Here is a 22,930-nt window from a genome sequence, read left to right as displayed (position 1 = left end):
CTTGCACCTCCTTATCCTTGGGACCAATGTCCTCTTCTCTGATGCTCCAGTTGTGTTGGTCCCTTCTCACTGCAGGGGGCTGGACTAGATGGCCTTTGAAGGTCCCTTCCAACCCAAACTGTTCTATGATTCTATGATTCTATGATGCAAATGCCTTTCCTTCTGCATGGGTGGAGCAAGGCCATTCGTTTTCATGCCCATAGGGACCTTTTGTTGTACTGACCTTTTTATAAAAGAGGCATTACCCATTCCTCTGTTGCTCTGGGAAGAGGTGCCTGGGGTCCCCATGGCAGAGTTTATTTTGGACGGCTCTAGTGTTGGGTCACTGGTCTCATGTTAAACTTTGCAAAAGTTTGCGCTACTGATTTATGAACTGGCAGATTGCAATGTGGCTTAGTCTATAAATAGCTGGGGTGTGTGGGGGGAAGGATATTAATGCTGAGCATGGCCCCGTGCCAGTCCACTGTATCTCTAGCTGCAAGGCATAGCCAGGGGGATTTAGGCAGCATGCAGGGATGTGGTGGTGGTGGGGAAGGAAGTCACTTTTATAGGGTGATATATAGGGTGATATACATCTCTGACTGCTTTGTGTCATACATTTGGGATGGGACATGACACAAACAAATGGAAAGCCATGGCCTTCTGGGAGCTGGCTGGCTCAAGCAGACTGTCTGAGTCCTGCCCCCCCTCTCTGCTCGGGCTTCCTAGACCAGCACCTGCTGGCAAGGAAGGATCTGTGACCCTCAAAGCCTTTCTCCTCCTTTGCAGGACTACTTGGGCATTGCAAGGTGGGTTAGAAAATGTTCTTGCTTGGCTTGTCTTTCCTCTGAGGCAGATGATCCACCTGTCTGCTCTGCTCAGAAGTTGTGAAGGAAAAGCAGCCTCATGAGCATCCTGGGGATGGGCAGGGGAAGCCAGCCCGTGTTTCTCTAGCCTGCAGATGGTGACCACCATCTTCCACCTTGCATGAGTAGCTGGGCTTGTTCCTGGTGGAGGTGGAGGCGGCCTCAGCTGCAGTCTGCACGGGAGCCCTGTCGTGTGAAAAGCTCCTTTTATCCACCCCCACCGGTGACTTCTCTCAGGTCAGTTGATCAGTTCTGCCAGGACTGTGGCTGCCTTGGCCTCATGCTCAATGAGCACCCATGGTGCATGTGAGGCTGTGACAGGCTGGACGAGGCACTGCCATCAAGGGGGAGCCCATGGCCTGTTCACTGTTTCAGGCCTGCAGCCCCCGCCCCGTGTGGGTCCGGAGACTGGCTGCCCCGTGTTTGGGGAGGCAGCAGCATGGTCCGAAACGCCACGCGGCCGCCATGTTGGGGACCATCCCTTTCCCTCCAGCAGGGGGTGGTGCTGGGCGCGGAACACCGCCCCTCGTGGCGGGCTGCCTGTCCCTTTAAGAACGCTGGAGGTGGCCTGTCCGTCAGGACCCGCCGCGCTCTCCAATTGGTCGCCGCGCTCTGCGCCGCACAGAGGGGACCGCCCCAATCTATAACGGGGTTTACCAGCACCTTCTCAAGGGCGCTGCCGTGCGGCTCAACCACACTACGGCGTCAGGCCTACCCGCCCTTCGCTCCTGGTAGCGCAGGTACCGTCGTCCTATTGGCTACAGAGAAATCCATCAGGTCTAGTCCCACCCCGACAGCGGGAGCGCCACCGCCCATTGGTTCTGCTAGGTGTCGATCACTCTCACTGTCCCGCAGAGCCAGGCCGCATGGTTGGTAGGCTGAGCTGCCCCTCAGCTCTCTGCTCGCTGCTTTTCCCGCTGCGGACCAACTAGCATCCGAGCGAAGGCAAACGCCGTTCTCTGATTGGCTCAGCCGTCTCCCGCTGGGGTAGGCTGCGCGCCGGATATATCTAGCCGGCGGCAGAGCACGCCGTTGCGTGAGGTGCCTCTCGTCCGCCGGGCAGGCCTGTGTTGAAGCGACGCCTCTCGCTCTTGTCCCGCTCCGCCCGCAGGTGAGGGGGGGGTCCGCGACCGCAGGGGGGAGCGGGCGGGAGCCCCTGGTGGGGTCGCGTTCTCCTGGGGACGGCTGCGAGTCGCACGCACCGGGCCTTGCCTGAGCTGCCCCCCCCCACGATGGGCCTCGGTCTGTGGGGGGAGGGGGCTGCCGTTGCGCCCCCGCGTTCCCGCTGCCGAGGCGGCTCCCGCTGCCCCAGTCCCGCGTGCGCGGCCTTCCCAGACCTGGTGTTGCTTTGTGACAAGCGCTCTCCCGTCCAAGCCCGGGGACGGGCTTTCACAGCCCCTTCTGGGGCTCTGGAGCGGGGCCCGCAGGCGGGAGGAACCTCCTGGTCCCGTGGCGGCCTCAGAGACTTCCGAGGCGGGCTGGGGTCCAATGGTGTCGCTCGGGCAGCGGGTAGTGAGGAGGGAGCGTTATTTGCGGGGTGGGGGTGAGGGGTGGCTGTTCGCGGGCCTTCATTGTGTGAGTGGAAATGTAGAGCTGGGAGCTTTGTTCTCGGCTTTACAGACTGTGGTGGGTTTTATCCAGTTTTTTTGTTGTTGTTTTTGTTTTTTGGGGTTTTCTTTTGGGAGCTGGACGTTAGGTATGAGACGAGCCAAAGCCTGGCGTGTAGCTGAAATAGCCCTTTTCAATAGTTGCAGATGGAGGGAGTAACGCTGGGCGCTTACACAGGGAGGTCATCCTACCAGTGTATTAGATCGTAGGTGTCTCTCTTATTCTGACTTTATGGATGAAGGGAGTTACAATTCGAGCAGAAGAAGAGTATGCATCTTACCCTGACTTACCGCATGACCTTGGCTGGATCCGAGATTAAGGCAAGATTTAAATGCAAAGCAGTGCTTTTATGAAAACTTTCCAGCATCTTGTGAGGCCGTAGATAAACTTGCTGGCCCAAAAACACAGAAAAGAATGCCATACATATTTTAATTCTTGATCTGGATGTACTAATGTGTTATTAATTCTTAACAGGCATACCCGGTGACCTTTTTTGTTAAGGTTTGCATGCATAGAGTAAGTATTCTTTACAAAGAAAATGTAATTTTTTTTGTTTTCACAATAGGCTGAAAGCAGCCTTTGCAGCAAGCCGCCATGTTTCCAGTGGATACTATTTTTGTCTGGCCTGTGCTCTCACAGTCAGAAGTGACAGCTTTAGGAAATGTGGGCACTGCTATCAAGCTCTGAAAGCTAATGCTTCCAGGTGCCATAAATCAAATGTGGTGTGTGCGTGTTGGATTGTTTTTAGCTAACAAGACTTTTTAGATTGGTGGTGTAAAGAGAAGGGAGTGCAGAAGCTGACAGACAAAAACTGCATTTCAAACCTTTTCTGAAATCTTTCCATTGACCAAGTGAAACTTCTCATATTCCCTTTCTGTAAAGAATAATGAGTTTGCTAAAGAGGTAGTAGTTCTGTGATGTTGGTGGGAGGATGTTCACATCCTGTGAACTGAGCTCACCTTTTCCTGAGGTATCTCTGTTAGGAAACTTGATGTTGTGAAGTTGTGAGTCTAGCTTAAAAAAAAAAAAAAAAAAGGCGAAAAAAAGCTTAGTAGTTGGAACATATAGCTAAAGTGAAGCTTAGTCCCAAGTATTTATGTGCCTAAGGTCTTGTATCCTAATAGTCACAGAGCATCTTTATGATGATCTCGCAACTTTTTCAGTAGCATCACATGTTCCACGGAGTACTTTGCCTGAAAGGCAGTGTTAAAACTCGGTAGCGAGTGTCATTGTACAAAACCTGTTAGAATCAAATCAACATTGGAACCTTTGTAATTGTGTATCTTATTTTTAAGTGTAAATATTTTCTTAAAATCTTTTTTAAATGATGTAACCATCAGATGCTAACTAGGGATCTCCAGTTCTTGACTTATATGAATTAGGCAACCTCCTTTTTTTGTGATGATGTATTCTTCCAAGTGTGAATGCCTTAAGTTGAATGCCAGAAAACACAGTTAATGTAAGGTAGGAGACCTGGTGGACAAGATTTCGTTTGTGTATGATGGTGAAGTGTAAACATCAGGATCCTTTTGTAGGTATTCTTCGCATTTGCAGTCTAAGAAGGAACAAAAATACACAATAAGAGTTGTTTGTACTGTGATTATATAAGACCACTGCTCTACTGTTCATTTTCCTGCTGGCACAACAGCAGCAATAAGTTCAACAAAACTGATACTCTTAAGTTTAAATATTTTAATTTTAAGCATGAAACATTTATGCACCTGATAAAAGAGCAAGTTCTTTGTTTTTTCAGACAGCTAGTGGTTTTTGCTTTGCAAATTGCAAGGTGAATATATACAGAGGAACACTTTTTAATGAAAGTAAAAGCAAAGATGGTGTTACTACAAGAACATATTGATATTGATCTTCATTAACAGTAGTGCCTGTTGAGAGCAATTATAAGATTAGCATAAATGGCCTGTTTGAGTTAGAAAACATTAGAACTTGGACTACTTTGGCTAATGTGATGAGTGAAGAATCAAAGAGGAAATAGCAGTGGAGCAGGGCTGTAGTGGGGTGGTGCTGGTTGTTAGGCCGGCTGTGGTCTGCTGTGCTTGAAACAAACAAAAAGTGAAAACAGTAGTTCTGTGTACAGGATACTTTTTTACAGGTGCCTGTATAAAATCTCCAGAGTTGAAGTAATTATTAACTTCTTGCTGAAACTGCTAATAGACTTGATAATCTCCTCCTACCTCATTGAGTAAATTAGAAAAAAAAAGGAAAAAAGCCTCATCTTCAGCTACTTTAAAATAATCACTAAAACTTTGCAGGCAGTGAGTATTATACTTGTCTGATGTCCTAGTTTTGCAGTATTAGGTCTGGACTTCTTCCAGAAAGACATAGCTGATGGAGTACTACTTTTAAGAACTAGAAGATTATGAGCTGTCAGTTATGTGCAAATAATGCTATGGACCTGATTCCTTGCTGAGGCAAATGTGAAATACTGCATTTTAAAATGCTGGTGGCCATTTTCTGCTTTCTTTTGCATTGGCCTGTACTATTTTCTCTTTTTGCTTATGATTGGTATTAGGCTGACTTTCTGTTTTAAGTAACAATGTAACAAAGCCATGACAGATCAGCCCTTAGTGCTGGGATCCAGGCTATAAATGAGAATTCAGTGTCTTGCGTGACTAAAATGGGTAGAGGTGAAAGAGTTGATTCTATTTACAGGAGCTGCTGCTTGGCATGCAGAAAATATTTTGTTAAATTTTAATCCTGGGGAATGAGCTTGAATTTCAGTGTAATGTCCGTGTAGCTAGGTGTTCTAATATGCCTCTTCTGACTGCTTATGAGTAACTTTTGCTTTTTACATTAAGAAACTGCAGTGGAGCCAAATGGAAAAATTTCAGACCTAAGAGAAGACTGGACTTGCTGCCAACTTCATCGAGTTGTTGGAGCAGCTCTTGGATGTCAAAACAAAACCTGTTCTAATGGCAAAATCATAGAGTTTAAGAAGCTACTTTATAATGAAGCAGTCTGAAGAGCAGTATAGGCATAAAGCTAATTGTTATTTTTCATTTAAAAAAATGAGTAAACAAACCATTTGGACCAGCGCTTACCCGACCACCCTTTGGCGTGGAATTTGCATGGTGAAAATGTAATTTTACAGAAAAACATTACTTCTAATTGTAGGGAAAATGAGGTTGGAATAGGTCCAGTTAGAAATTGGAAAGTCCTTCACCCAGGTGTGGGGAAAAGCCCATTTAGGATAATCTAATTTAGGAATATTAAAGAGTGTAGGAGTATTTCTGTGAATTCTCAAGACTGAGTTTTGAGAGAACTCAGTTTTTCAAGAGGAGTTCATTTTGGACTTCTGTCAAATTACAAGGGCCAGTTTTTTCTGTAATGCTAATTGCAACATAGCTATCTTTTTGTGATGAGACTACTTAGGCTCAAAGCAGATCATCTTAGTCTAATGTTACAGCATGTCCCTTTCCATTAGCCTTGCTTGACTTTTTTTCATTTGCAAGATTATTTCCAGCTTTTCTCTATCAAGCTGAAGCAGGATATGAGCAATTCCCTGAACTGTTTTGGTACATAAAGGAGAGGGGATGGGGCATGTTCCATTCATTTTGTAGGTGTTTACCTGACATATATGGTTACAACTTCTCAGCAGTTGAGAACTTTACTTGTGGAAGTGCACATAGGAGTTTGTGCATGTACAGGCTACTCTGACTGTCTTGGGGCAGCCTTTGTTGGAGGATGATCAAATTGTCTACATGTGCTTTAAAAATAAGAATATTGACTGACCTGTATGGCAAGACATACTGCAGGTGAAGCTGTCTCATGAAACATCCACAAATAGTGATTTAGCTTCAGGTTGTACTTCTGAGACTACAAGTCTGTTTTTCATGATGGAGTCCTGGCACAGGAGGCATTTACCAGAGTGGGTATAGGTCCAGGGCTCTCTTGCCTTTTGGGCATCTAGAAGTATAAGAGATTAAGATGTCTAGTTTAGTGCTTTGGTATTTTTTGGTTTAAGGCAATAAAGCTTAAGTAATGGGTACTTAAATTTGTGTGTTCTAGAGCTTCCACCTTGCTTACTTTCTATCTCCTTTATGTAATGAGTAGGAAGCTTCTAGTGACTTGTTGAGAGATGCAAAGCCATGTTGAGACATCTGAGAAGACAAGCATTTCACTTCCCCTATCAGAAATCTATAGTGTACATTATTGAAACAAAAGTAAGTAATGAACTGCATGTGAAACTCTTATGTTTGTAACATATGAAGTAACTTGGATATGTATCTTCTAAGTTTGTGTATTTTTTTCATGTGACACAGTACAGCAAAACTCTCTTAAAGGTAATGCTAAATACCTTAGCTGTGACCTAATGGGGAACTCCAGCTGTTTGGTTACTGAAAGGTGACCATTGCTGGGTCGTGGGCACATGGCAGCTGTTACAAACATTAACTTACAATAAAACCTGTTCCTTGCTACTAATTCTAAGCAAGGATGAAAATGCTTATGCTGCTTTTGCAGAAATGCTATCTTCCCTTTGTATGGCTAGTGATTGTGCTGCTGAGTAGCAGTGATGTGTGATACAAAGTAGAAAACTGGAAGCCAGTAGAGAGAGCTTTAAAAAGGAAGAAAAAAATTTAAAAAAAACCCTAAACCCACACCAAAATAGACCCAGCACTTAGGGAAGGCTACGTGTTTTGAGGGGAGAATCCAAGAAGAACAACTTGGTGAGAAATTCTTGTGATATCACTTACCTTTAATCCCACATTTTTAAGATTCTTCCAGGTCAGTTTCTTTTTTTCTTCCCTTTTAAACAGGACTTTATTTGCGGTTTATTTTTGGATGGTAGGTGGACCTTTATGCTGCTAGCTGCAGGAACAATATCTAGTATTTTTTGCCTTCTCTCTTGCTTGACAGAGCTGAGCAATACAAGAAGCACTGAATTTTGTCTGCAAACTGACAGACTCTGTGGTATCCATCAACTCGTGGATCACACTTGGGTTTATTAGCAAAAACACAGGCGGACTTCTAGAATGACAGCTCTTCTGCAGCAATTCATGGTTTGTTTATTTGTATTCTTGCAGTGTTTGAAGGGCTGTGCATTGCTGCTGAGTAAGGCTTCCCATCTGCCACTGGCAAGCAGAGAGGTTTTTCAGTACTAACACGAGCAGTGTTGAATGTAACTCTGAATTATTTTTTTAATCTTGTAATGAAAGCTATTTTCTTGTGCTTAAATTTGGATTGATTCCTTGGAAAATAGTTAAGCTTCTAATTTGTTTTTTCTTATCAATCTGTTGGTGTAACTCTAGCTTCTCTGTAGCATTGCTCATTGGTATGTCTCGAAGCTTCAGAAAGGAGTTCAGGTGTTGCTCTGCCTTTCTCCAACATCAGGATAATTTAGTACAGAGAAAGCTGTTTGCCCAAGGATGCAGCATTCTGGTTGCTGTGTGATTATTTTTTTGGTAGGATCCAGCTCCTTGGAACACCTTGAGTACCCCACTGCCTGTCTCTCTAGGTTGCGTGGTTGCCACACAGTAGACACTACTTGCTGTAGTGAGTGGAGAAACAGCTGTGGTAAGTTTGAGGATCCAGATCCATGTTTTGTTAGGTGTTGGTTTTGAAGATTATTAATGAAGGCTCCTTTGTCTGCATATGTCTAGCACTTAGCACTGCTCCAATTTTGGCTGGGGAGTACCTGCTTCTGGAAGTTCCTAGTGAATACATATTTCTTGTGGACTGTCTTAATATTTCCAGGAGATACAGGTTAAGAGTTGAGTGCAGGTAACCTCACAACCTGTTCCAATTTTATTTTCAAATATTTCATTGAATAAGTTATCCCATCATTTAGCTTTCAGGCTCTGAATTACAAGTGTTGTGCCTCTTGTGGAATAGTGCTGCCTTTAAGATATCTTATTTCAGACAATAATTTCCTTCCAAATCTGTCAAAATACAGAAAAGGTGAACTGTCTCTGACTGCTGCATAAAATACAGGCTGCATTGCTGTGATGCTGTTCCCAGTGACATTGTCTGCTTCTGCATCCAGTGGGAGGCAAGTAATGAGACCTGCTTTTTAAAGATCAGTGTTCTGTGACTTGTGTTACCTGTCAATTTGAGGTGCTTTTTCAGCACTTTGTAATTTAGGCTTGGGGTCAACAACTGGGTCTCTTTTTGTTTTCCTTAGTTTAAAGCTGTCTTAAAACAAGAAGGGTATCTCAGATCTTGGTGAATCTGATAACTTGTAGTGTTTTTAATATGCATTTCTTTCAAGAGGTTTACATTATTCTTCCTACTTGAGCAAGCTGGTATAATGCCATAAATCCCCAGCTGACATGGTCACTGGAATTTCCCTAGTGATGCAAGTTTAGTTTGTTTTTTGTTGTTCACTCTAATATTTCATATCATACTTCACACAGGGAGTACTTTTTTTAGTTAGCAGCACTAGCAGATGTTAGTAATGTAAAATGTATGGAAAGTTGGAATTAGCTAAATTGTTTTGCTTCTGTTGTTTAACTTTTAATCTAGATCGTGCCTTTGAAGGCTTATTAAGAGTTTTGTTCATGTTTTTATTTGTACTATTTTTTTTTCTGCTCCAGAGCAGCAGTAGTAACTGCTTCTAGTGCTGGTTACTCCATATAGATAAATGGCTTGTGGATTTGAACATGCTCACCTGTTGCTAAGCAACTTGAAAAAAATCCTAAATGACACTTAATTATACAATCCTATTAACTATTGACCAGACCTTTAATGTCTAGCAAACTTGTTGTCTGCCAGCTTTGCAGTGAGATGTGCTTAGATATGGACACCTCTTTTTCCATATGAGATTCTCACAGTGTTTCTTAAGTTTTCATAAAGCCTTTTTATTTTAAGGACTTAATTGATACCAAAATTACAGAGTAGAGTTGTGTAAAAAGTTTGACCTTCTGGTTTAGAGGGGAAAATATCTTCATGTGGGTAACGCATCAATTGTACTGTCAGAGTTGCTTTTGTAAAGTTGCAAGAAATGGAAGATGTAAATTATATTTCATAGAAGCTGATAAGGTTGTTGGAAACAATGTAACAGCTGTGAGAATGCCTTAGTTAAACCTGTAATTAAAAGGATGGAGGCATCACATGAGTATTTGGTATCCTGTAAACTATCAATTTATAGAGATGCTCAGGAATCTCGTACCAAAGGAGTCACTTTGTAGCACATGAATAGCCAAAAGAGAGTGTGTGAACTGCTGTGAGGTTTTTCCCTGTATCTGCTGTGTAATATTCCAGTCAAACAGAACTATAATGCATTGTAGTAACTTTGGATTTTTTGAAAATTTTTCTTGTATTGAAATGCAAGTCAAAAATATGGAAATGAAGATGGCAGAGAACAAAGGCCTAAGGATAATGGTAAAAAACAAACTGTGGCCTGTTTAGAATATGCTTCAATGTAAATTTTAATCTGTATTTCCATTACTACTGACATTTTTCTTGACAGGAGGTGTTTAAAATTGCCACACACTTTAGGAATTGAAGTTTGGGATTTTCTGACTTGCACGTTTGATTTCAGTGGAGTCTGGTCCTCTGGCTTGTTAGATTAAGCTAAGTGGGTTCTGCAGTCACTGTTTGTCCTGAGAGCCTGAACATTGTCTGATGTGCACTAAAGAGAGGGTTTTTTTTTTGTTTAGGAAGTCTAGTAGAAAAAGATTAAGACTAAGCTCCTTGTCCGCTTTAGAAATAATAAAAAAAAATGAGACAGCAAAGGTTAGTTCACTTTCATTATGTAGCAGCTTGAGAAAATACTAACCAATGCTAGCTGTTAGGCGTCCTTTTGAGTCCATTTTTCTGAACACTAATATGCTAATGACTTCTGTGGACCTAAATCTGAATTTGCTAACACAGAATTTACATAAATGGCTCTAATTTACATAACCGTACTGTAGAAATTCAGTGCCTGGCATTGATTTTCTGCCAAGTAGGAGCATTGTAACAGATGGTGGAATTTTCCATCAGCCAGGTGATAACCACCGTAAAGGAGGTATTTGTCCTCCCGTAAGTCTCTTGGCTTAAGAAAAGGGCTCAGTTATGTTGCAGAATTGCTCTAATGTATTTGTTATAATTTGAATTATCCAATTTGTTTTACCTGTATGGAGTAATATGAATGCATGTTTGAATGAATCTTCAATTATCTGATTTTTCAGATTTTCCTGTCAATTTTTACCCTTTCATCATTATCACAATTGACAGGAAAGTATATAGATAAGCTTTTCTCAGGAGTAATGTAGTGGCATTCAAGCATTTGGTTCTATTATGCTCTGTGCAGTAGTAATGCAGTATAGAATATTTGGAGTTATTCTTAAGGAATGGTGGAGTAGTGAGTTGCTCATGAGTGGTAGGGAGGAAATATTCTCTTTGGAGATGCTTGGCTCCTGTTGTTCAGGTGGTGCTGGCTGAGAACAAGAACAGATGGCATCTGGCAGTGTAGCAGCAGGTGCAGGAGGAGTAAAACCAGATTGTTGTCCTGTGATTAGGTCATGTAAAGGTTTTTCCCATTTATTTTCAGATCCACTTAATGAAAACTGGGTGTTTGATTCCTCTTTCCATTTTAAAAGTTAGTTATGATATTTTTTTTTTTACCCTTAGCAGTAGGGAAGTCCTCTGATTTTAGTGTTGTTTTTTACCATGTGAATGTGACAGCCACAATCAGCACAAGCCACTTTCAGTGTGTCTTCAGTATGGTGTTGGCATGGCTCAGAACAGCATTGATCCCATGTGCTAGTGGGTTAATACAGGTGAGGGCTCTCACTGAAGAAGAGAAATCTGAAAGAGTTTTGGTGCGTGAGCTGTTGAGATTTGAGTGCTACATACAGGTAAGTTCACCGTTAAGAGAGGATGTGAAGCTTTTTACGTCTGTATTCTAGAAGCAATTGAAAAAATGTCTCAAAAGAGCATGATTCAGCACTTAACAGAATTGAGTAGGAAACCTGCCTTTTGACATCTGTAGGAATAAGCTTGAATTCCAGGGGAAACTAGTCTTCACAAAGAAATTAAATGCACTCTCTGCACCTTCCCCACCCTTCCTACACACCTTTCTCCCTAAAAAAATAAGCAACATGTGTATGGTCTTTATATAGAGCTCTTGTCTTACTCCAAACAGTGATCTTGGGGAATGTGGTCAGACTCTCTTTCTAAATGTAAACTAGCAGCACAGAGGCAAGTTTAACTGATGTGGAGGAATTAGGTGTTACTTTGTCAGTTAAGCTGACTGAATCTAAAAGCACAGGTCTTGTCTGTCTGCTGTATCTAGTCCCACTGCTTTAGGGTTGTCATGCTCCTTGTAGTGATAAAGCTTCATGAGTGCTTGGGAGGAAACAGAGTTAAATGAGGAAATGGGTAGTGGTACCCACAATTTGGCCTTACTTTACCTGTGATGTGTTTTTCTTATTGTTTGATAATATTTTGTGGGGATGTAATTTCACATGAACTAGAAGGCAAACATGTTTGTATCTTTGAGGCTTTTGTCACTTCAGACTGTCCTGGGTCTTGGACATTGGTATCTCTAGTATGTTGCTACTACAATTCAAAGGCTTCTTCAAAGCCACAGATAGTGGGAACTTCCTAAAATGAAAGTGGTCTACAGACTCTGAGCAGTTCCTGTGGGCCAGAGCCAACCATGGGACTGTCACCTTTTTTCTGCACAGTTAACTCTTGAAAATATCTTCAAACAAATGGAAGCTTCTGAATGTATTGAGGAGCCTTTTTCAGTTCAAGATCATATTTGGCCTTATTTCTGCAGGTTACCATGTAAATAACATTGCCTTGTGTGGTGGTGATACACTTCCTACTAGAAGAGAAGGCACTCGTGTGCATGCATCCTTGAGCCTGTCAGATCTTTCTCCCCTATGTTTGAACTTAGAAAAAGTGCATTTAAAAAAACTTCAGTGGGTAAACTTTGCATTCATTTTATTTTTAAACTTAAAAAGTGAAAAAAGCATATGTGTGTAGTTGTGATAAAAACAGAGCAAAACACATTGATGTATGCAAAACTAGCAATTATTATTGTCATAGTAATAGCATTCTAGTTATGTCTTCTGTTTCAAACTTTTAAAACTCCTTACCTTCCAGGGTAGGAACTTGTGTACTTTGTCTCCATCTAAGCTGGATGCGGTGTATGCGGACCATTGCTGGGAGTTTACGTGTTATCACATCCTCAAATATGTTATCTGCTGTTTTGCCAGTGTGGTTAAACATTGCCTTGTGTCTTTTCATTACAGTGGTGTTAGATCACAATTTGAGACACAAGGAATTTGCCTGGTCGATATAGACTTAGCTTTATCCAAAATACCAGCTCCCATGTTGTCTTTTTTGTATGTTATTCTCTTTGGGGTTTGAAGCTTCCGGTTTGCATTTCTGGTACATCCAGCAGTGTGGCTGTAGCTTCCTTTGCAGGCCTGTATACAGTGTGCTTTTGAAACTGTCACAACACTAACCTGGTAGGTCACCTCTGTCTCTTGAAGCTCTAGTCTGGTGTCAGTTCTTAGCATTTGAAAGACTACTTCTCTGAAATTCAGCAAATATAATGAAAGTGTCAAACAAGATCCTTGGATGAATTTGGAACAAGGCTTAGTACAAGTGTATGGGCTGCAATCTATTTTTCTTTTCCTCTTAAACTGCTCAGATGATAGTTGTGGGCTACTCTGTTCACCCAGGATGCTGTTATGAACAGTGACAAGAGAAAGCTTGTCCTAATGTTAACTGCCTAGGCCTGAACTTTGCAGACTCTTATCTGAATTACTCTGCTAGAGGACTAATTATTTTGACCCAAATTGCTTTTTAGAGGATCAAAGTTAGTAGTGTATTGGTTTTGATTTGCATGATGCACCTGAAGTATGTGCATATTGAATTTAAATGCCGTGTGTTTAGCAAAGTGACGTGTAGGGGAAGGGATTGGGGGTGGTCCGTAAGGGGGAGAAAGTTCTCAGTGGCTACATGTGGTCTTTTAATGTCCTTTTGGTGACCATCTGCTTGACTCACTGCAGATAGTACTTTCACTAGCTCTTTATTGTCAGCACTATGGGGCCTGAATAGTTGCAGGAAAATTAGTTATCGTACATAGTCTGTGATACATCAACAGCAAAACTGTCTACTAAGCACCTATTCTGCTACCTATTGGTACAACTGAGTATGAAACAGGAAGTCTATTCTTGTTTCTGTATTATGTAGCAAGAACGTGCTCTGGTATCAGTGTTTATCCCTACTGGTTTCAATCTTTTCTGTATGAGTTTGAACAGTGTGTGTGAGTATTTGAAAGCAAAGAAACATAGGAATCTGCTTTGGTTTTGACTGATCTGGACTGAAAATACATGTTGTATAATCTACCTGCAAAGACTTTCTTTTTGTGACTTACAAATCCATGAAAATTAGGTGGAAAATACCTAGGTTGATTTGTCCCTGGGCCTAGGTGTGGGTGGTACAGTTCATTTGGCTGGTCTTCTGGATTTAAGTGAGAGGTGACTTGGTAAGTTTGGCGGAAGCAAGGGAAGAACAGGATGCATTTGTAGCATAGTAATTTTAATATTATATGATATTCCTCCACAGCATTTGTCACTCCCAAGCAGGGAGTGCTGTGCTGCTGATAAAAATAGATTGGACTTGTTCTGACCCTTTAAAAATGGCCTTAATACACTAGCATAGGCTTTGCCTTGGAACATCTGACTTTTAATTCTGATTGTGAAGTCAAGTGAGGTAAGTAGAACTTGGATTGACTGCGAATGACTTAGCCACTTAGCAAATCCTCTTGAAGAACCGTACTTGCTTGCTGCCTGCTTTTTACTGAGGGTATGAAGGATGATTAAATGCTGGCATGTTATGAGGTGATCTCCCTTGGCCATGCAGCCTTTCCCACCACTGGTTTGGTACCCAAAGGTCTTCTCCTCAGCACCAAAAGCAGACTCTGAAAACACATCGGTTGAAGAGTTTACTCTGGCAAAACTGCTAATGAGTTTTGTTGTGTGCTTTCCACTGTGATTATGCTATGTGTATGTGAACAGCAATGTGAGGTGCTCATGTTTTATGAAGCTTTTGATTTCTCCATAGTTTTTAGTTGACCAAAGAAATGGTGATGGAGAAGCCAAGTCCCCTGCTGGTCGGGCGGGAATTCGTGAGGCAGTACTATACTCTGCTGAACCAAGCACCTGACTACTTGCACAGGTAAAGCTCTGCTTCACTTCATGATCTGTGTTTCTGTGTGTATTTCTTAATTTGTGTTAAAATTGGTGAATGAGCTTATTGCCATGTCTTGGCTTGCTCCCCTGAATAGGGGAGTAACATTGAAAATGGTGTATGCTTGTATATTGGTATATTTGAGTCATACCAGCAGCTCTTTCTGAAAGGAAAATCAGAGGAAGTTATGAACGTGCAGCAAACCACAATCTGTTAACTGAACAAATTGGTCCTGTTTGATTTGACAGGTATCCTACATTTCTAGAACTAAGCTCATTTTTGAAGATACACTGTTTTGCTGTGCTTTGATTAGCTAGACAAGCCATTTCTGAAACTTTTCTTCTTCCAAACTCAGGAGTGCTTATTCAGAGTATTTTTGCACTTAGGTGGACAGCTGACCTCATCCATTTGGGACAGAGGAAAGTTTACAGTGGAATTCGGTTCTAATCTTTTATCTGCTGGCAGAATGCAGTCCCATTATGCTTTATGATAATTTAACCTGTAATTCCTCAGTTACAAAATGGAAGATTTACCTGCAGTACTTTCTTTACTGTAGATTAACAAAGTAGTACCGTTGCTCCTTGCTCAACCTTTAAACGAGAACTTGCGGGGAAGCCTTTGGCATCCTAGGCGTTCAGGGTACTGTGTTGCTTTAGGTATGTTGTGCAGAAAGGAGAGAATGAGGTACAGAAAGGAGAGAATGAGGTTAGATTATCTGGTTCCTGTGAGACTCTGGTATTGGCTGTTAGTGCTTGGCTGTCTGACATTTCTGAATGCTACAGCTTACACAGGAGAACTTTGCATTTTTCTTTACCAGCAAAACCCTCTACCCTCAAATCACTAACAAGATTGTGGAATTGTTTGGCTGTATTCCAATAGTTCAGAGGGAAGACTGCTTGAGAGTATTTTATTCATAGTGCACTTTAATGTAGAGGCTCAATGTTCTTACATAATAAAGGTTAGTGTTAAAATATATCTTTCCAACAGGTTTTATGGAAAGAACTCTTCCTATGTCCATGGTGGCTTGGATTCAAATGGAAAACCAGCTGATGCAGTCTATGGGCAATCTGTAAGTGCTTAAACCTTACTGTTCTTTCTTTTTATTTTCTCACCTCTGGTTGAGAAGAGAGAGATCTGTGATCCATCCCCCTTTGTCCAAGTCCTTTCTGTCAAAAAAAGAGATAAAACTGTCTAACTGTAAACAATAGTTAGACAAAATATGCTTTCTTTAATAAAAGTTCATGATGTAAAATTGCTTGCTAAGCAAACTTAAAGGGCATACTGCCCAGCTTTCTCTCCTGAGTTAAAGATTATATTCTGAAATAGTGTTCTATGTTTTTTTCTTTCTTTGAGAGCTAACTTAGCAGAAATGGATTCTGCAGTATAATCTGTGTACTGTTGTTTCACAGGATATCCACAAGAAAGTGCTGTCATTAAACTTCAAGGATTGCCACACAAAGATTCGTCATGTGGATGCCCACGCTACTCTCAATGATGGTGTTGTAGTCCAGGTGATGGGAGAGCTCTCCAATAACATGCAGCCCGTGCGCAGATTCATGCAGACATTTGTACTTGCACCTGAGGTATGCTCTGAGTGCTAGGGTTATTATAGTGCTGCTTATACATCAGGATTCATGAGGCCTATCTGGTTCAGTGCAGGAATTTGAAGGGTTAGACTGGGAAGGTAGTTTGCCAGAAAATTCAGCAGTAATGTTCTGCAAATTCCTCAGGAAGTTACACTACTTCTGTATGGTCATGTATTAACCTTGACTGTCATAATTATCATTTTAAATATCCGAACTTTTGGTTACTAGGTATGTTCAATGCACGTTTTTCTTATGAATCTTAGTTGTTTTATCTTTGACTTGCCTTCCTAGCACTGGCCCTCTTAATGAAAAGAACTCATAGAAACAGGAAAATGCTTCTTGCCATTTGAAAACATGGGTTCTGGACTTTCTTGTATTAAGCGCCAACTTAGCATTTGAGGTGGTGCTTTGAAAGAAACTTCTTGAACAAAACAGTTCACATAATTGAAAATGATAGTGGAAAAAAGGATTGCAAGATCACTTTATTTTTCAGTTTGGCTTGGATACTTTAGACCCCAGAAAGTTCTCACTCCTCCTTTTTCAGTGTTGTGAGTTATTGGAATTAAAAGAACTAATATGATCGTTTCCCATTGTTCTATGCATACTTGACTTGGTAGTATAATGCATCTTCTGTGTCTTCCTCTGAATAACATACATTTTGCTGAAGGAGGAGAGTTTGAAGGAGGAAATCTTATGTAGGAAGGATGATTTACCTAATCTGTTCTTGTTTTCTCATTATTTTAGTTTTTGCATTGCTGCAATTGAAGTAATTAAATTGGTTCATCCCTTTGATTTGCTTCTAGGGTTCTGTTGCAAACAAGTTTTATGTCCACAATGATATCTTCCGCTATCAAGATGAGGTTTTTGGTGACTCTGACACTGAGCCTCCGGAGGGTAAGTAGCAGGAATTTTTGTATTTGTTTCTGGGTCTGTAATAACACTCCATTCCCAGACCTGAGGAAAGGTTCTTGCTGGAGAAGGCAGATCAACATTAAGCTTTGTGTTTTCTTCTTTGCCAGTAGTTTCCTTGCACTGCAGTAAGGAGTTGTGACATGCAGATGATTATTTTTCTGGTGTATTATTTTTCTATTAAAAGAATTGTAAAACTTATTTTAGCAGTTGCATTCAGATTTGTAGGCTATAAATCTGCTTCTCTGAAGTGTTTGGAATGTGTTGTTTGAGCTTGGTCAAAAGTGAGTACCCAGAGTGATTGCAGAAGTACAAGGAGATGTCTGTTGCATCATGACAGTGCTTCCTCTGTGCTCTTCAGCGGACTTCACTTGTGTGTTGTGGAAGATGACGTGCTTTAAACCAAGTACTAAATATATATGTGGTGTGTTGTTTTCCTTTCTAACTTCATTTAGAATCAGAGGAGGAAGGGGAAGAACCTGAGGAAAGACAGCAGACACCTGAAGCCGTTCCTGATGATACTGGTGCTTATTATGAGCAGACTGTCAGGTAATATCTTATTAGATGAAGTCAGATATTGTGCAATACAGACTGCTTGTAGAGCAGGTCAAACACATCTATTACTACTTAGTATTTTCCTCTTTGACAATCCAAAGATTTCTGTTTATTGGACAGCTGAAACCAAAGTGCTGTTAGACTGAATGCAGAGACTTTGAATTTTCAGTAGATGTAATGCTTTTCTGCTCTATAGTGTAACGATGTGAAACTTGCATGCTTGTGCAATGTGGCCTTATTTAAACAGATTTGCTGTGTTCTTCATTGTGATGTGCCCAACTTCTGTAGTGGACAAATAGTGTTTCGTATGGCCCAGTAATAGAATGAGATATGATACCACCTCTTTTTCTTGCTTTTTGTGGTACTAATAGCAATGACATTGAGGAACACCTGGAAGAGACAGCTGCAGAGGCAGAACCTGAGCCGGAGCCAGAAGCTGAACAGGAGCCTGAACCAGAGGCACAGGAAGAAAAATCTGAGCCAGTATTAGAGGAGTCAGCTCCAGAAGAGACTGTGGAAAAGAGTCCTTCCCCAGCTCCAGCTGATCCAGCTCCTGCAGTGCAAGAGGACTCCAGGGTAATGACAGTGGATGGTTCTTTTCTATGATGTGGTAGTTTCATCAGTATGTTTTACACTCCTGTTGTTTTACAGAGCATGATCCCTTCTATGGCAAGAGGAAAAATATCTGGAATTAAAGTGTTTTAAATGCTTTGTAATTTCCCCCCCTGCCCAAATTGCTCTTATCACCAGTTGGCATCCTTCCCATTAGTTACTATACAATAACAGGTAGTTGAAATTCTAGCTGGGAACTAATTCATTAATGTATGCAGAGTTAAGGTAAGTCTTTGTATGTTTGATAGGTGTGGGAACTGTGGCAGCAGCCAGGCTCAGATCCTTCGTTTATAAACAAAGGTGCTGGAATTCTGAACAGACTGCAACCAACATACTGAATTGGGAAAATAAGTGAAATGTGACTTCTGCCTGGGGATTTTTGTCACTCTTCAGTGTTAAGGGAGGCAAAAGTGGGCAAATGAGTGTTCAGGAAACCAATACTTTGGTTAACCTTGATGTGGTCCTTGGTCTTAGGCCACTGCTGTGTCCTATTTCAACTCTATGTAGAATTTAGAAATAGGGTGGAATTGTGACTCTATGGCTGTTACACTGTCTTTTGAATTGAAAAGATTTGAAGGGAATTGTGGGGAAACACTCAGTGGCTGGATCTGGAATTTAAAGTACCCATTGTAATTTGTTACTATTATCTTGTGTCTGTTAATGGTACTATCAGTAATGTTTCAGAAGAATAAGTGTCTGGAGTTGAGTTACAATTGTTTTTTTTAGACATTTTCCTGGGCATCAGTAACCAGTAAGAACCTCCCTCCCAGTGGAGCTGTTCCAGTATCGGGAATACCACCCCATGTTGTGAAAGTACCAGTCTCGCAGGTAGGATTCCAGAACCTAAAAAGCCTGTTAAATTGACTGACACTAAACTGAGATGGGGCAAAATACGGTGAAATCTGCTTGCTTACAATCTGAATTTTCAGAGACTCCAAAGACTTTCATATTCAGTGTTTCATGAAGGACTTCATATAAAATTTTATTCCGTGGCTTTTGGGTTGAAAAAGAATTGTTTGTTGTGGGGGAAAACCAGAGAACGTTCATGCAAGTGCTGGATGCAACTGCTATGTAGAATGATTGCACCCTTGTAACAAGAGAGGCAACTTCTCTAATTTTTTTCTGCTGTCCATGGATGAGGTTTTGCCGTGAATGAGTTTGTGCAATACAATCCAGCTGTGTAATTGCAACTGCACTTTGGGCAGGTGCTTTATTGTATATAACTGTGAATGGGTTGACTTTGAAATTCTTAAGTGACATTTGCCCACATGAACTAACATGCATTTTGGCCACAGTTGGAAAGAACTATGAATTTTTTTCACTTTATTTCCAAGTTACTTTATCAACAACTTGATAGTGAGCTCTTAAAAGCTGAACTCTACTGTTTGATTCTTTCCTCCTAACTTCTTTTTGAATTTTTACAGCCCCGCCCTGAGGCAAAGCCTGAATCTCAGACCCCACCTCAGAGACCTCAGAGGGATCAGCGAGTGAGAGAGCAGCGAACAAGCATCCCACCACAGAGGGGTCCTAGACCAAGTAAGAGAAGCAAAGAGTAAACTGTTTTCTGCAATATGATTAAACCTTTTAAAAATCTCATTATTTTGGTTATTAAGTCAGTGATTTCTGCTTTTGTGGATATGGTTATTTTAGATGATCTTGGCCTGAATGTCCAGCAAGCTTTAGAGCTGAATTTTGCTAGCATTTTGTTGAAGTATCTAGGTTTCTACTCACATGTTTAGCTTCAGTCAGATGATACAAAGCAAGCAGTTACAAACTTGTTAGGGTATAATGCTTGTCTTTTACATATATGAATGGATAAATAGCGTGAATTCTGACTTATAAGGTGCTAATTCTGACCATGGCTTGCCTTTGTTTTTTCAATAATTTGTTGTGGGGACTGGCCATTCTTAAACAAATTTTACTTTTCTGTTCAAGTTCGTGAGGGTGAACAAGGTGATGTGGAAACTAGACGGATTGTGAGATACCCAGACAGTCATCAGTTATTTGTTGGGAACCTTCCTCACGATGTGGATAAATCTGAACTTAAAGACTTTTTCCAAAGTAAGTTAGTTGCTTTGCTGTACTCTTGGGGCTTGGGGGTTGGAGCCACAAGCGTGGTCAACAGAGCATTCTAATGTATGACCCAAGAACTTGGCTTTTCTCTTGCAGGCTATGGCAATGTTGTTGAACTCCGTATCAACAGTGGTGGAAAGCTCCCTAATTTTGGGTTTGTGGTGTTTGATGATCCTGAACCAGTTCAGAAGATCCTTAGCAGCAGGGTAAATAAATATCTAGTCAGCGGTTTTTGGTCTGTGAATAACTGGCCATGTTTTTCTGTTTCTTTCTGGTCCCTTTCTTTATCCCTTTGCCCCTTTCTTGAGCATCTTACAGTAAGTGGGATGTCTTTCTCTCCTGCTACCAAGACTTGTGCAGAGGGGATCTGACATTTTTCATGCCATGAGAAAAATGAGCTAGGACTCCGCATGGTGGCAGACTGTGAATTGCCAAGTATTCATGAAAGCAGGTTACTGTTAATAGTTCAGTTCCTTTTCTGAAAGGTGTCAGAATGTTCCATGTTAAGCCCCAGATTGCTTTTCAGTGCTACTCTTTTCACATCATCTTCTGTATCTTCTACAGTTGAAGCACAAGACTGGATGCATAGTTTGACTGTTGCCATTTTCTAGTAACCCATAATAAAACACTTTAATTTGCTTTCACGGAAAGGAGGATATGAGACAAGGTTGTTGTAGCAACAATTGAAGAGTTACTGGTGAGTTATTAATGAAAATACCTTTTCTGCTTTTGTTGCAGCCTATCATGTTCAGGGGAGAAGTGCGCCTGAATGTGGAGGAGAAGAAAACACGAGCTGCCAGGGAGGGTGACCGCAGAGATAACAGACCACGTGGACCTGGAGGCACTCGTGGGGGGCTGGGAGGTGGGATTCGAGGGCCTCCACGTGGAGGAATGTCCCAGAAGCCAGGATTTGGAGCTGGAAGGGGGATCGGGCAACGCCAGTGAATGCATCACGGATGTTGACATGGTGGCGCAAACCCTTTTTCCTGCAGATTTGTGAATTTCAGCCTTGGGTATCTTGGAATGTGGCCCTAGCCTGTTATAGACTGCTACGTTTGATACTATTTTGGCCCCTTTTTGTTTGTGTTATGGTTTTGTGATTTTTTTCTAGTCCTTGTCCCAGATTCCAGCTTTGTGGAACAACCTCTTAGGAAAAGTGGATTTTAAAAGGAAAAGAACTGAATTTTCTTGTTCACCTCAAACTTACGGACTGGATTTTTTTGGTACCAGTGGTCCTTCCTAAAGGAATGTCTCTTGATTTTTCTTTTTTTTTTCTTTTCTTTTTTCTTCCCCCTTTTTACCGAATTTGGGTGCATTTCAGTCAGTGGAATAATATTTCACATGCATGCGTTCAAGAGCCTGTAGGAAAACATAGTACTTGGCAAGAATTTCAAGGGCAGAAAAACAAAACTATCGATTTATCCTTTGAGGGTCATACAAACATCCTCTGGTCTGGAGATATTGCCACTTGAAAAAATGACATTCACCTTTCTCTTTGTGGCACTGTAAAAGTGGAATAATGGGTATCTGTAGAATATTTTCTTTTGATACATGATCAAGGAAAGGAATTCGAACTACTGTTTTACCACTTTGAAATTTTGGATTGTGGGATAGGTTTTAAATGTCTAGAACTTGACTCTTAAAACACTTTTCCTGAACTTGTGAAATTTTTTATTGAAATAGGGAGGTTTTTTTCATGTTTAGTTTGTATTTGTATAAAAAAAAAAGCAAAATTGTTGTGCCTTCTATTTATCTCTCATTCCAGTCTTGGCAAATTGTTTAAAAAAATAAAAATAAAAAAGGTCTAGATTTGCTTTATCAAGTCAAGAGTATGTTGGAGTTTTTCCAAGACAAAGAGATTTTTCAGTCACTAGGTTTATGAGGTGTAGAGGTGGTTATAGCTGAAGTTTAACACTTGTTCATCAGTTTGGCTGCATTGGAGTAATTGAAAACAAGTACTTTTTGGATACAGAATTTAATAATTCTGAGGTCAGGCAAAAACCCCATGACAGATGTCGCAGAAGTACTTCTGTCACGTCTCTTACAGTTCAAATGACTGTATGTAATGGAGTTATTTTTGCAGTTCGGGCATTCATTTCATCCTCTGCTTCTGCCAGACCTGAAGTGGACGGGGTGGCGTTTTTGTCAGAAGCACAGAAGATACCTGGTCTGTCCTGGTATTAAGAAAGGTGTTCAATGTTCTCCATTGCCGCTGAGAGAAAATGAAACTGAAAATAAAATACAAAGTTGGGTAATTTCAGTCAGAGGTCTTGTAAGATTGTACTGCATAAAGCAGCATTAATTCTGTAATAAGAAAATGAGTTTTGAGTCTACACCAGACCTTCAGAGCTCTTAGTAATATGAAAGAGCTGCTTAGTAAGTTTTCTTGTATGTGTGAGGGTTCATTGTTTCTGTTTTCTTGATTTATTAACATAGCTGTTGTGCATATGCACTATCTCTTGACATTTGCTTGCTTTAAAGCTGGAGCAAAGCTGCCCGTGTTCAAAGGGCAGGAAGGTATTACCTGTTCCAGAACAGTCACTTTTGCCTTTTACTTGCCAAACTTAATGGTTGAGCTTGGTTATGCTAAAT

The 22,930-nt window shown here is 41.2% G+C and overlaps 1 protein-coding gene across 4 annotated transcripts; it reads left to right on the top strand.

The window, feature by feature from the left end:
• The first annotated feature begins 1,471 nt into the window (after positions 1–1,471).
• G3BP1 (G3BP stress granule assembly factor 1) lies at positions 1,472–22,160 on the top strand. Of its 4 annotated transcripts, none has more exons than XM_065029748.1 (13): positions 1,687–1,956; positions 2,928–2,969; positions 14,478–14,591; positions 15,591–15,672; positions 16,013–16,186; positions 16,993–17,083; positions 17,554–17,647; positions 18,025–18,229; positions 18,992–19,093; positions 19,690–19,801; positions 20,201–20,326; positions 20,435–20,544; positions 21,077–22,160. In XM_065029748.1, exons 3-13 carry the CDS (start codon positions 14,497–14,499, stop codon positions 21,281–21,283), a joined length of 1,398 nt encoding a protein of 465 aa, XP_064885820.1. In that variant the 5' UTR covers positions 1,687–1,956; positions 2,928–2,969; positions 14,478–14,496; the 3' UTR covers positions 21,284–22,160. The 4 variants fall into 4 exon arrangements, with proteins under 4 accessions (XP_064885818.1, XP_013222826.2, XP_064885820.1 ...); XM_065029747.1 differs by having other exon boundaries at positions 1,689–1,956; positions 20,414–20,544; XM_065029746.1 differs by lacking the exon at positions 2,928–2,969 and having other exon boundaries at positions 1,472–1,956; positions 20,414–20,544.
• The last annotated feature ends 770 nt before the right edge of the window (positions 22,161–22,930 follow it).

Source organism: Columba livia, chromosome 14, assembly GCF_036013475.1.
Source record: "Columba livia isolate bColLiv1 breed racing homer chromosome 14, bColLiv1.pat.W.v2, whole genome shotgun sequence".
NCBI lineage: Eukaryota > Metazoa > Chordata > Aves > Columbiformes > Columbidae > Columba > Columba livia.
The sequence above is the reverse complement of the archived record's forward strand: the minus strand, read 5'-3'. Positions and strand labels throughout refer to the sequence as shown.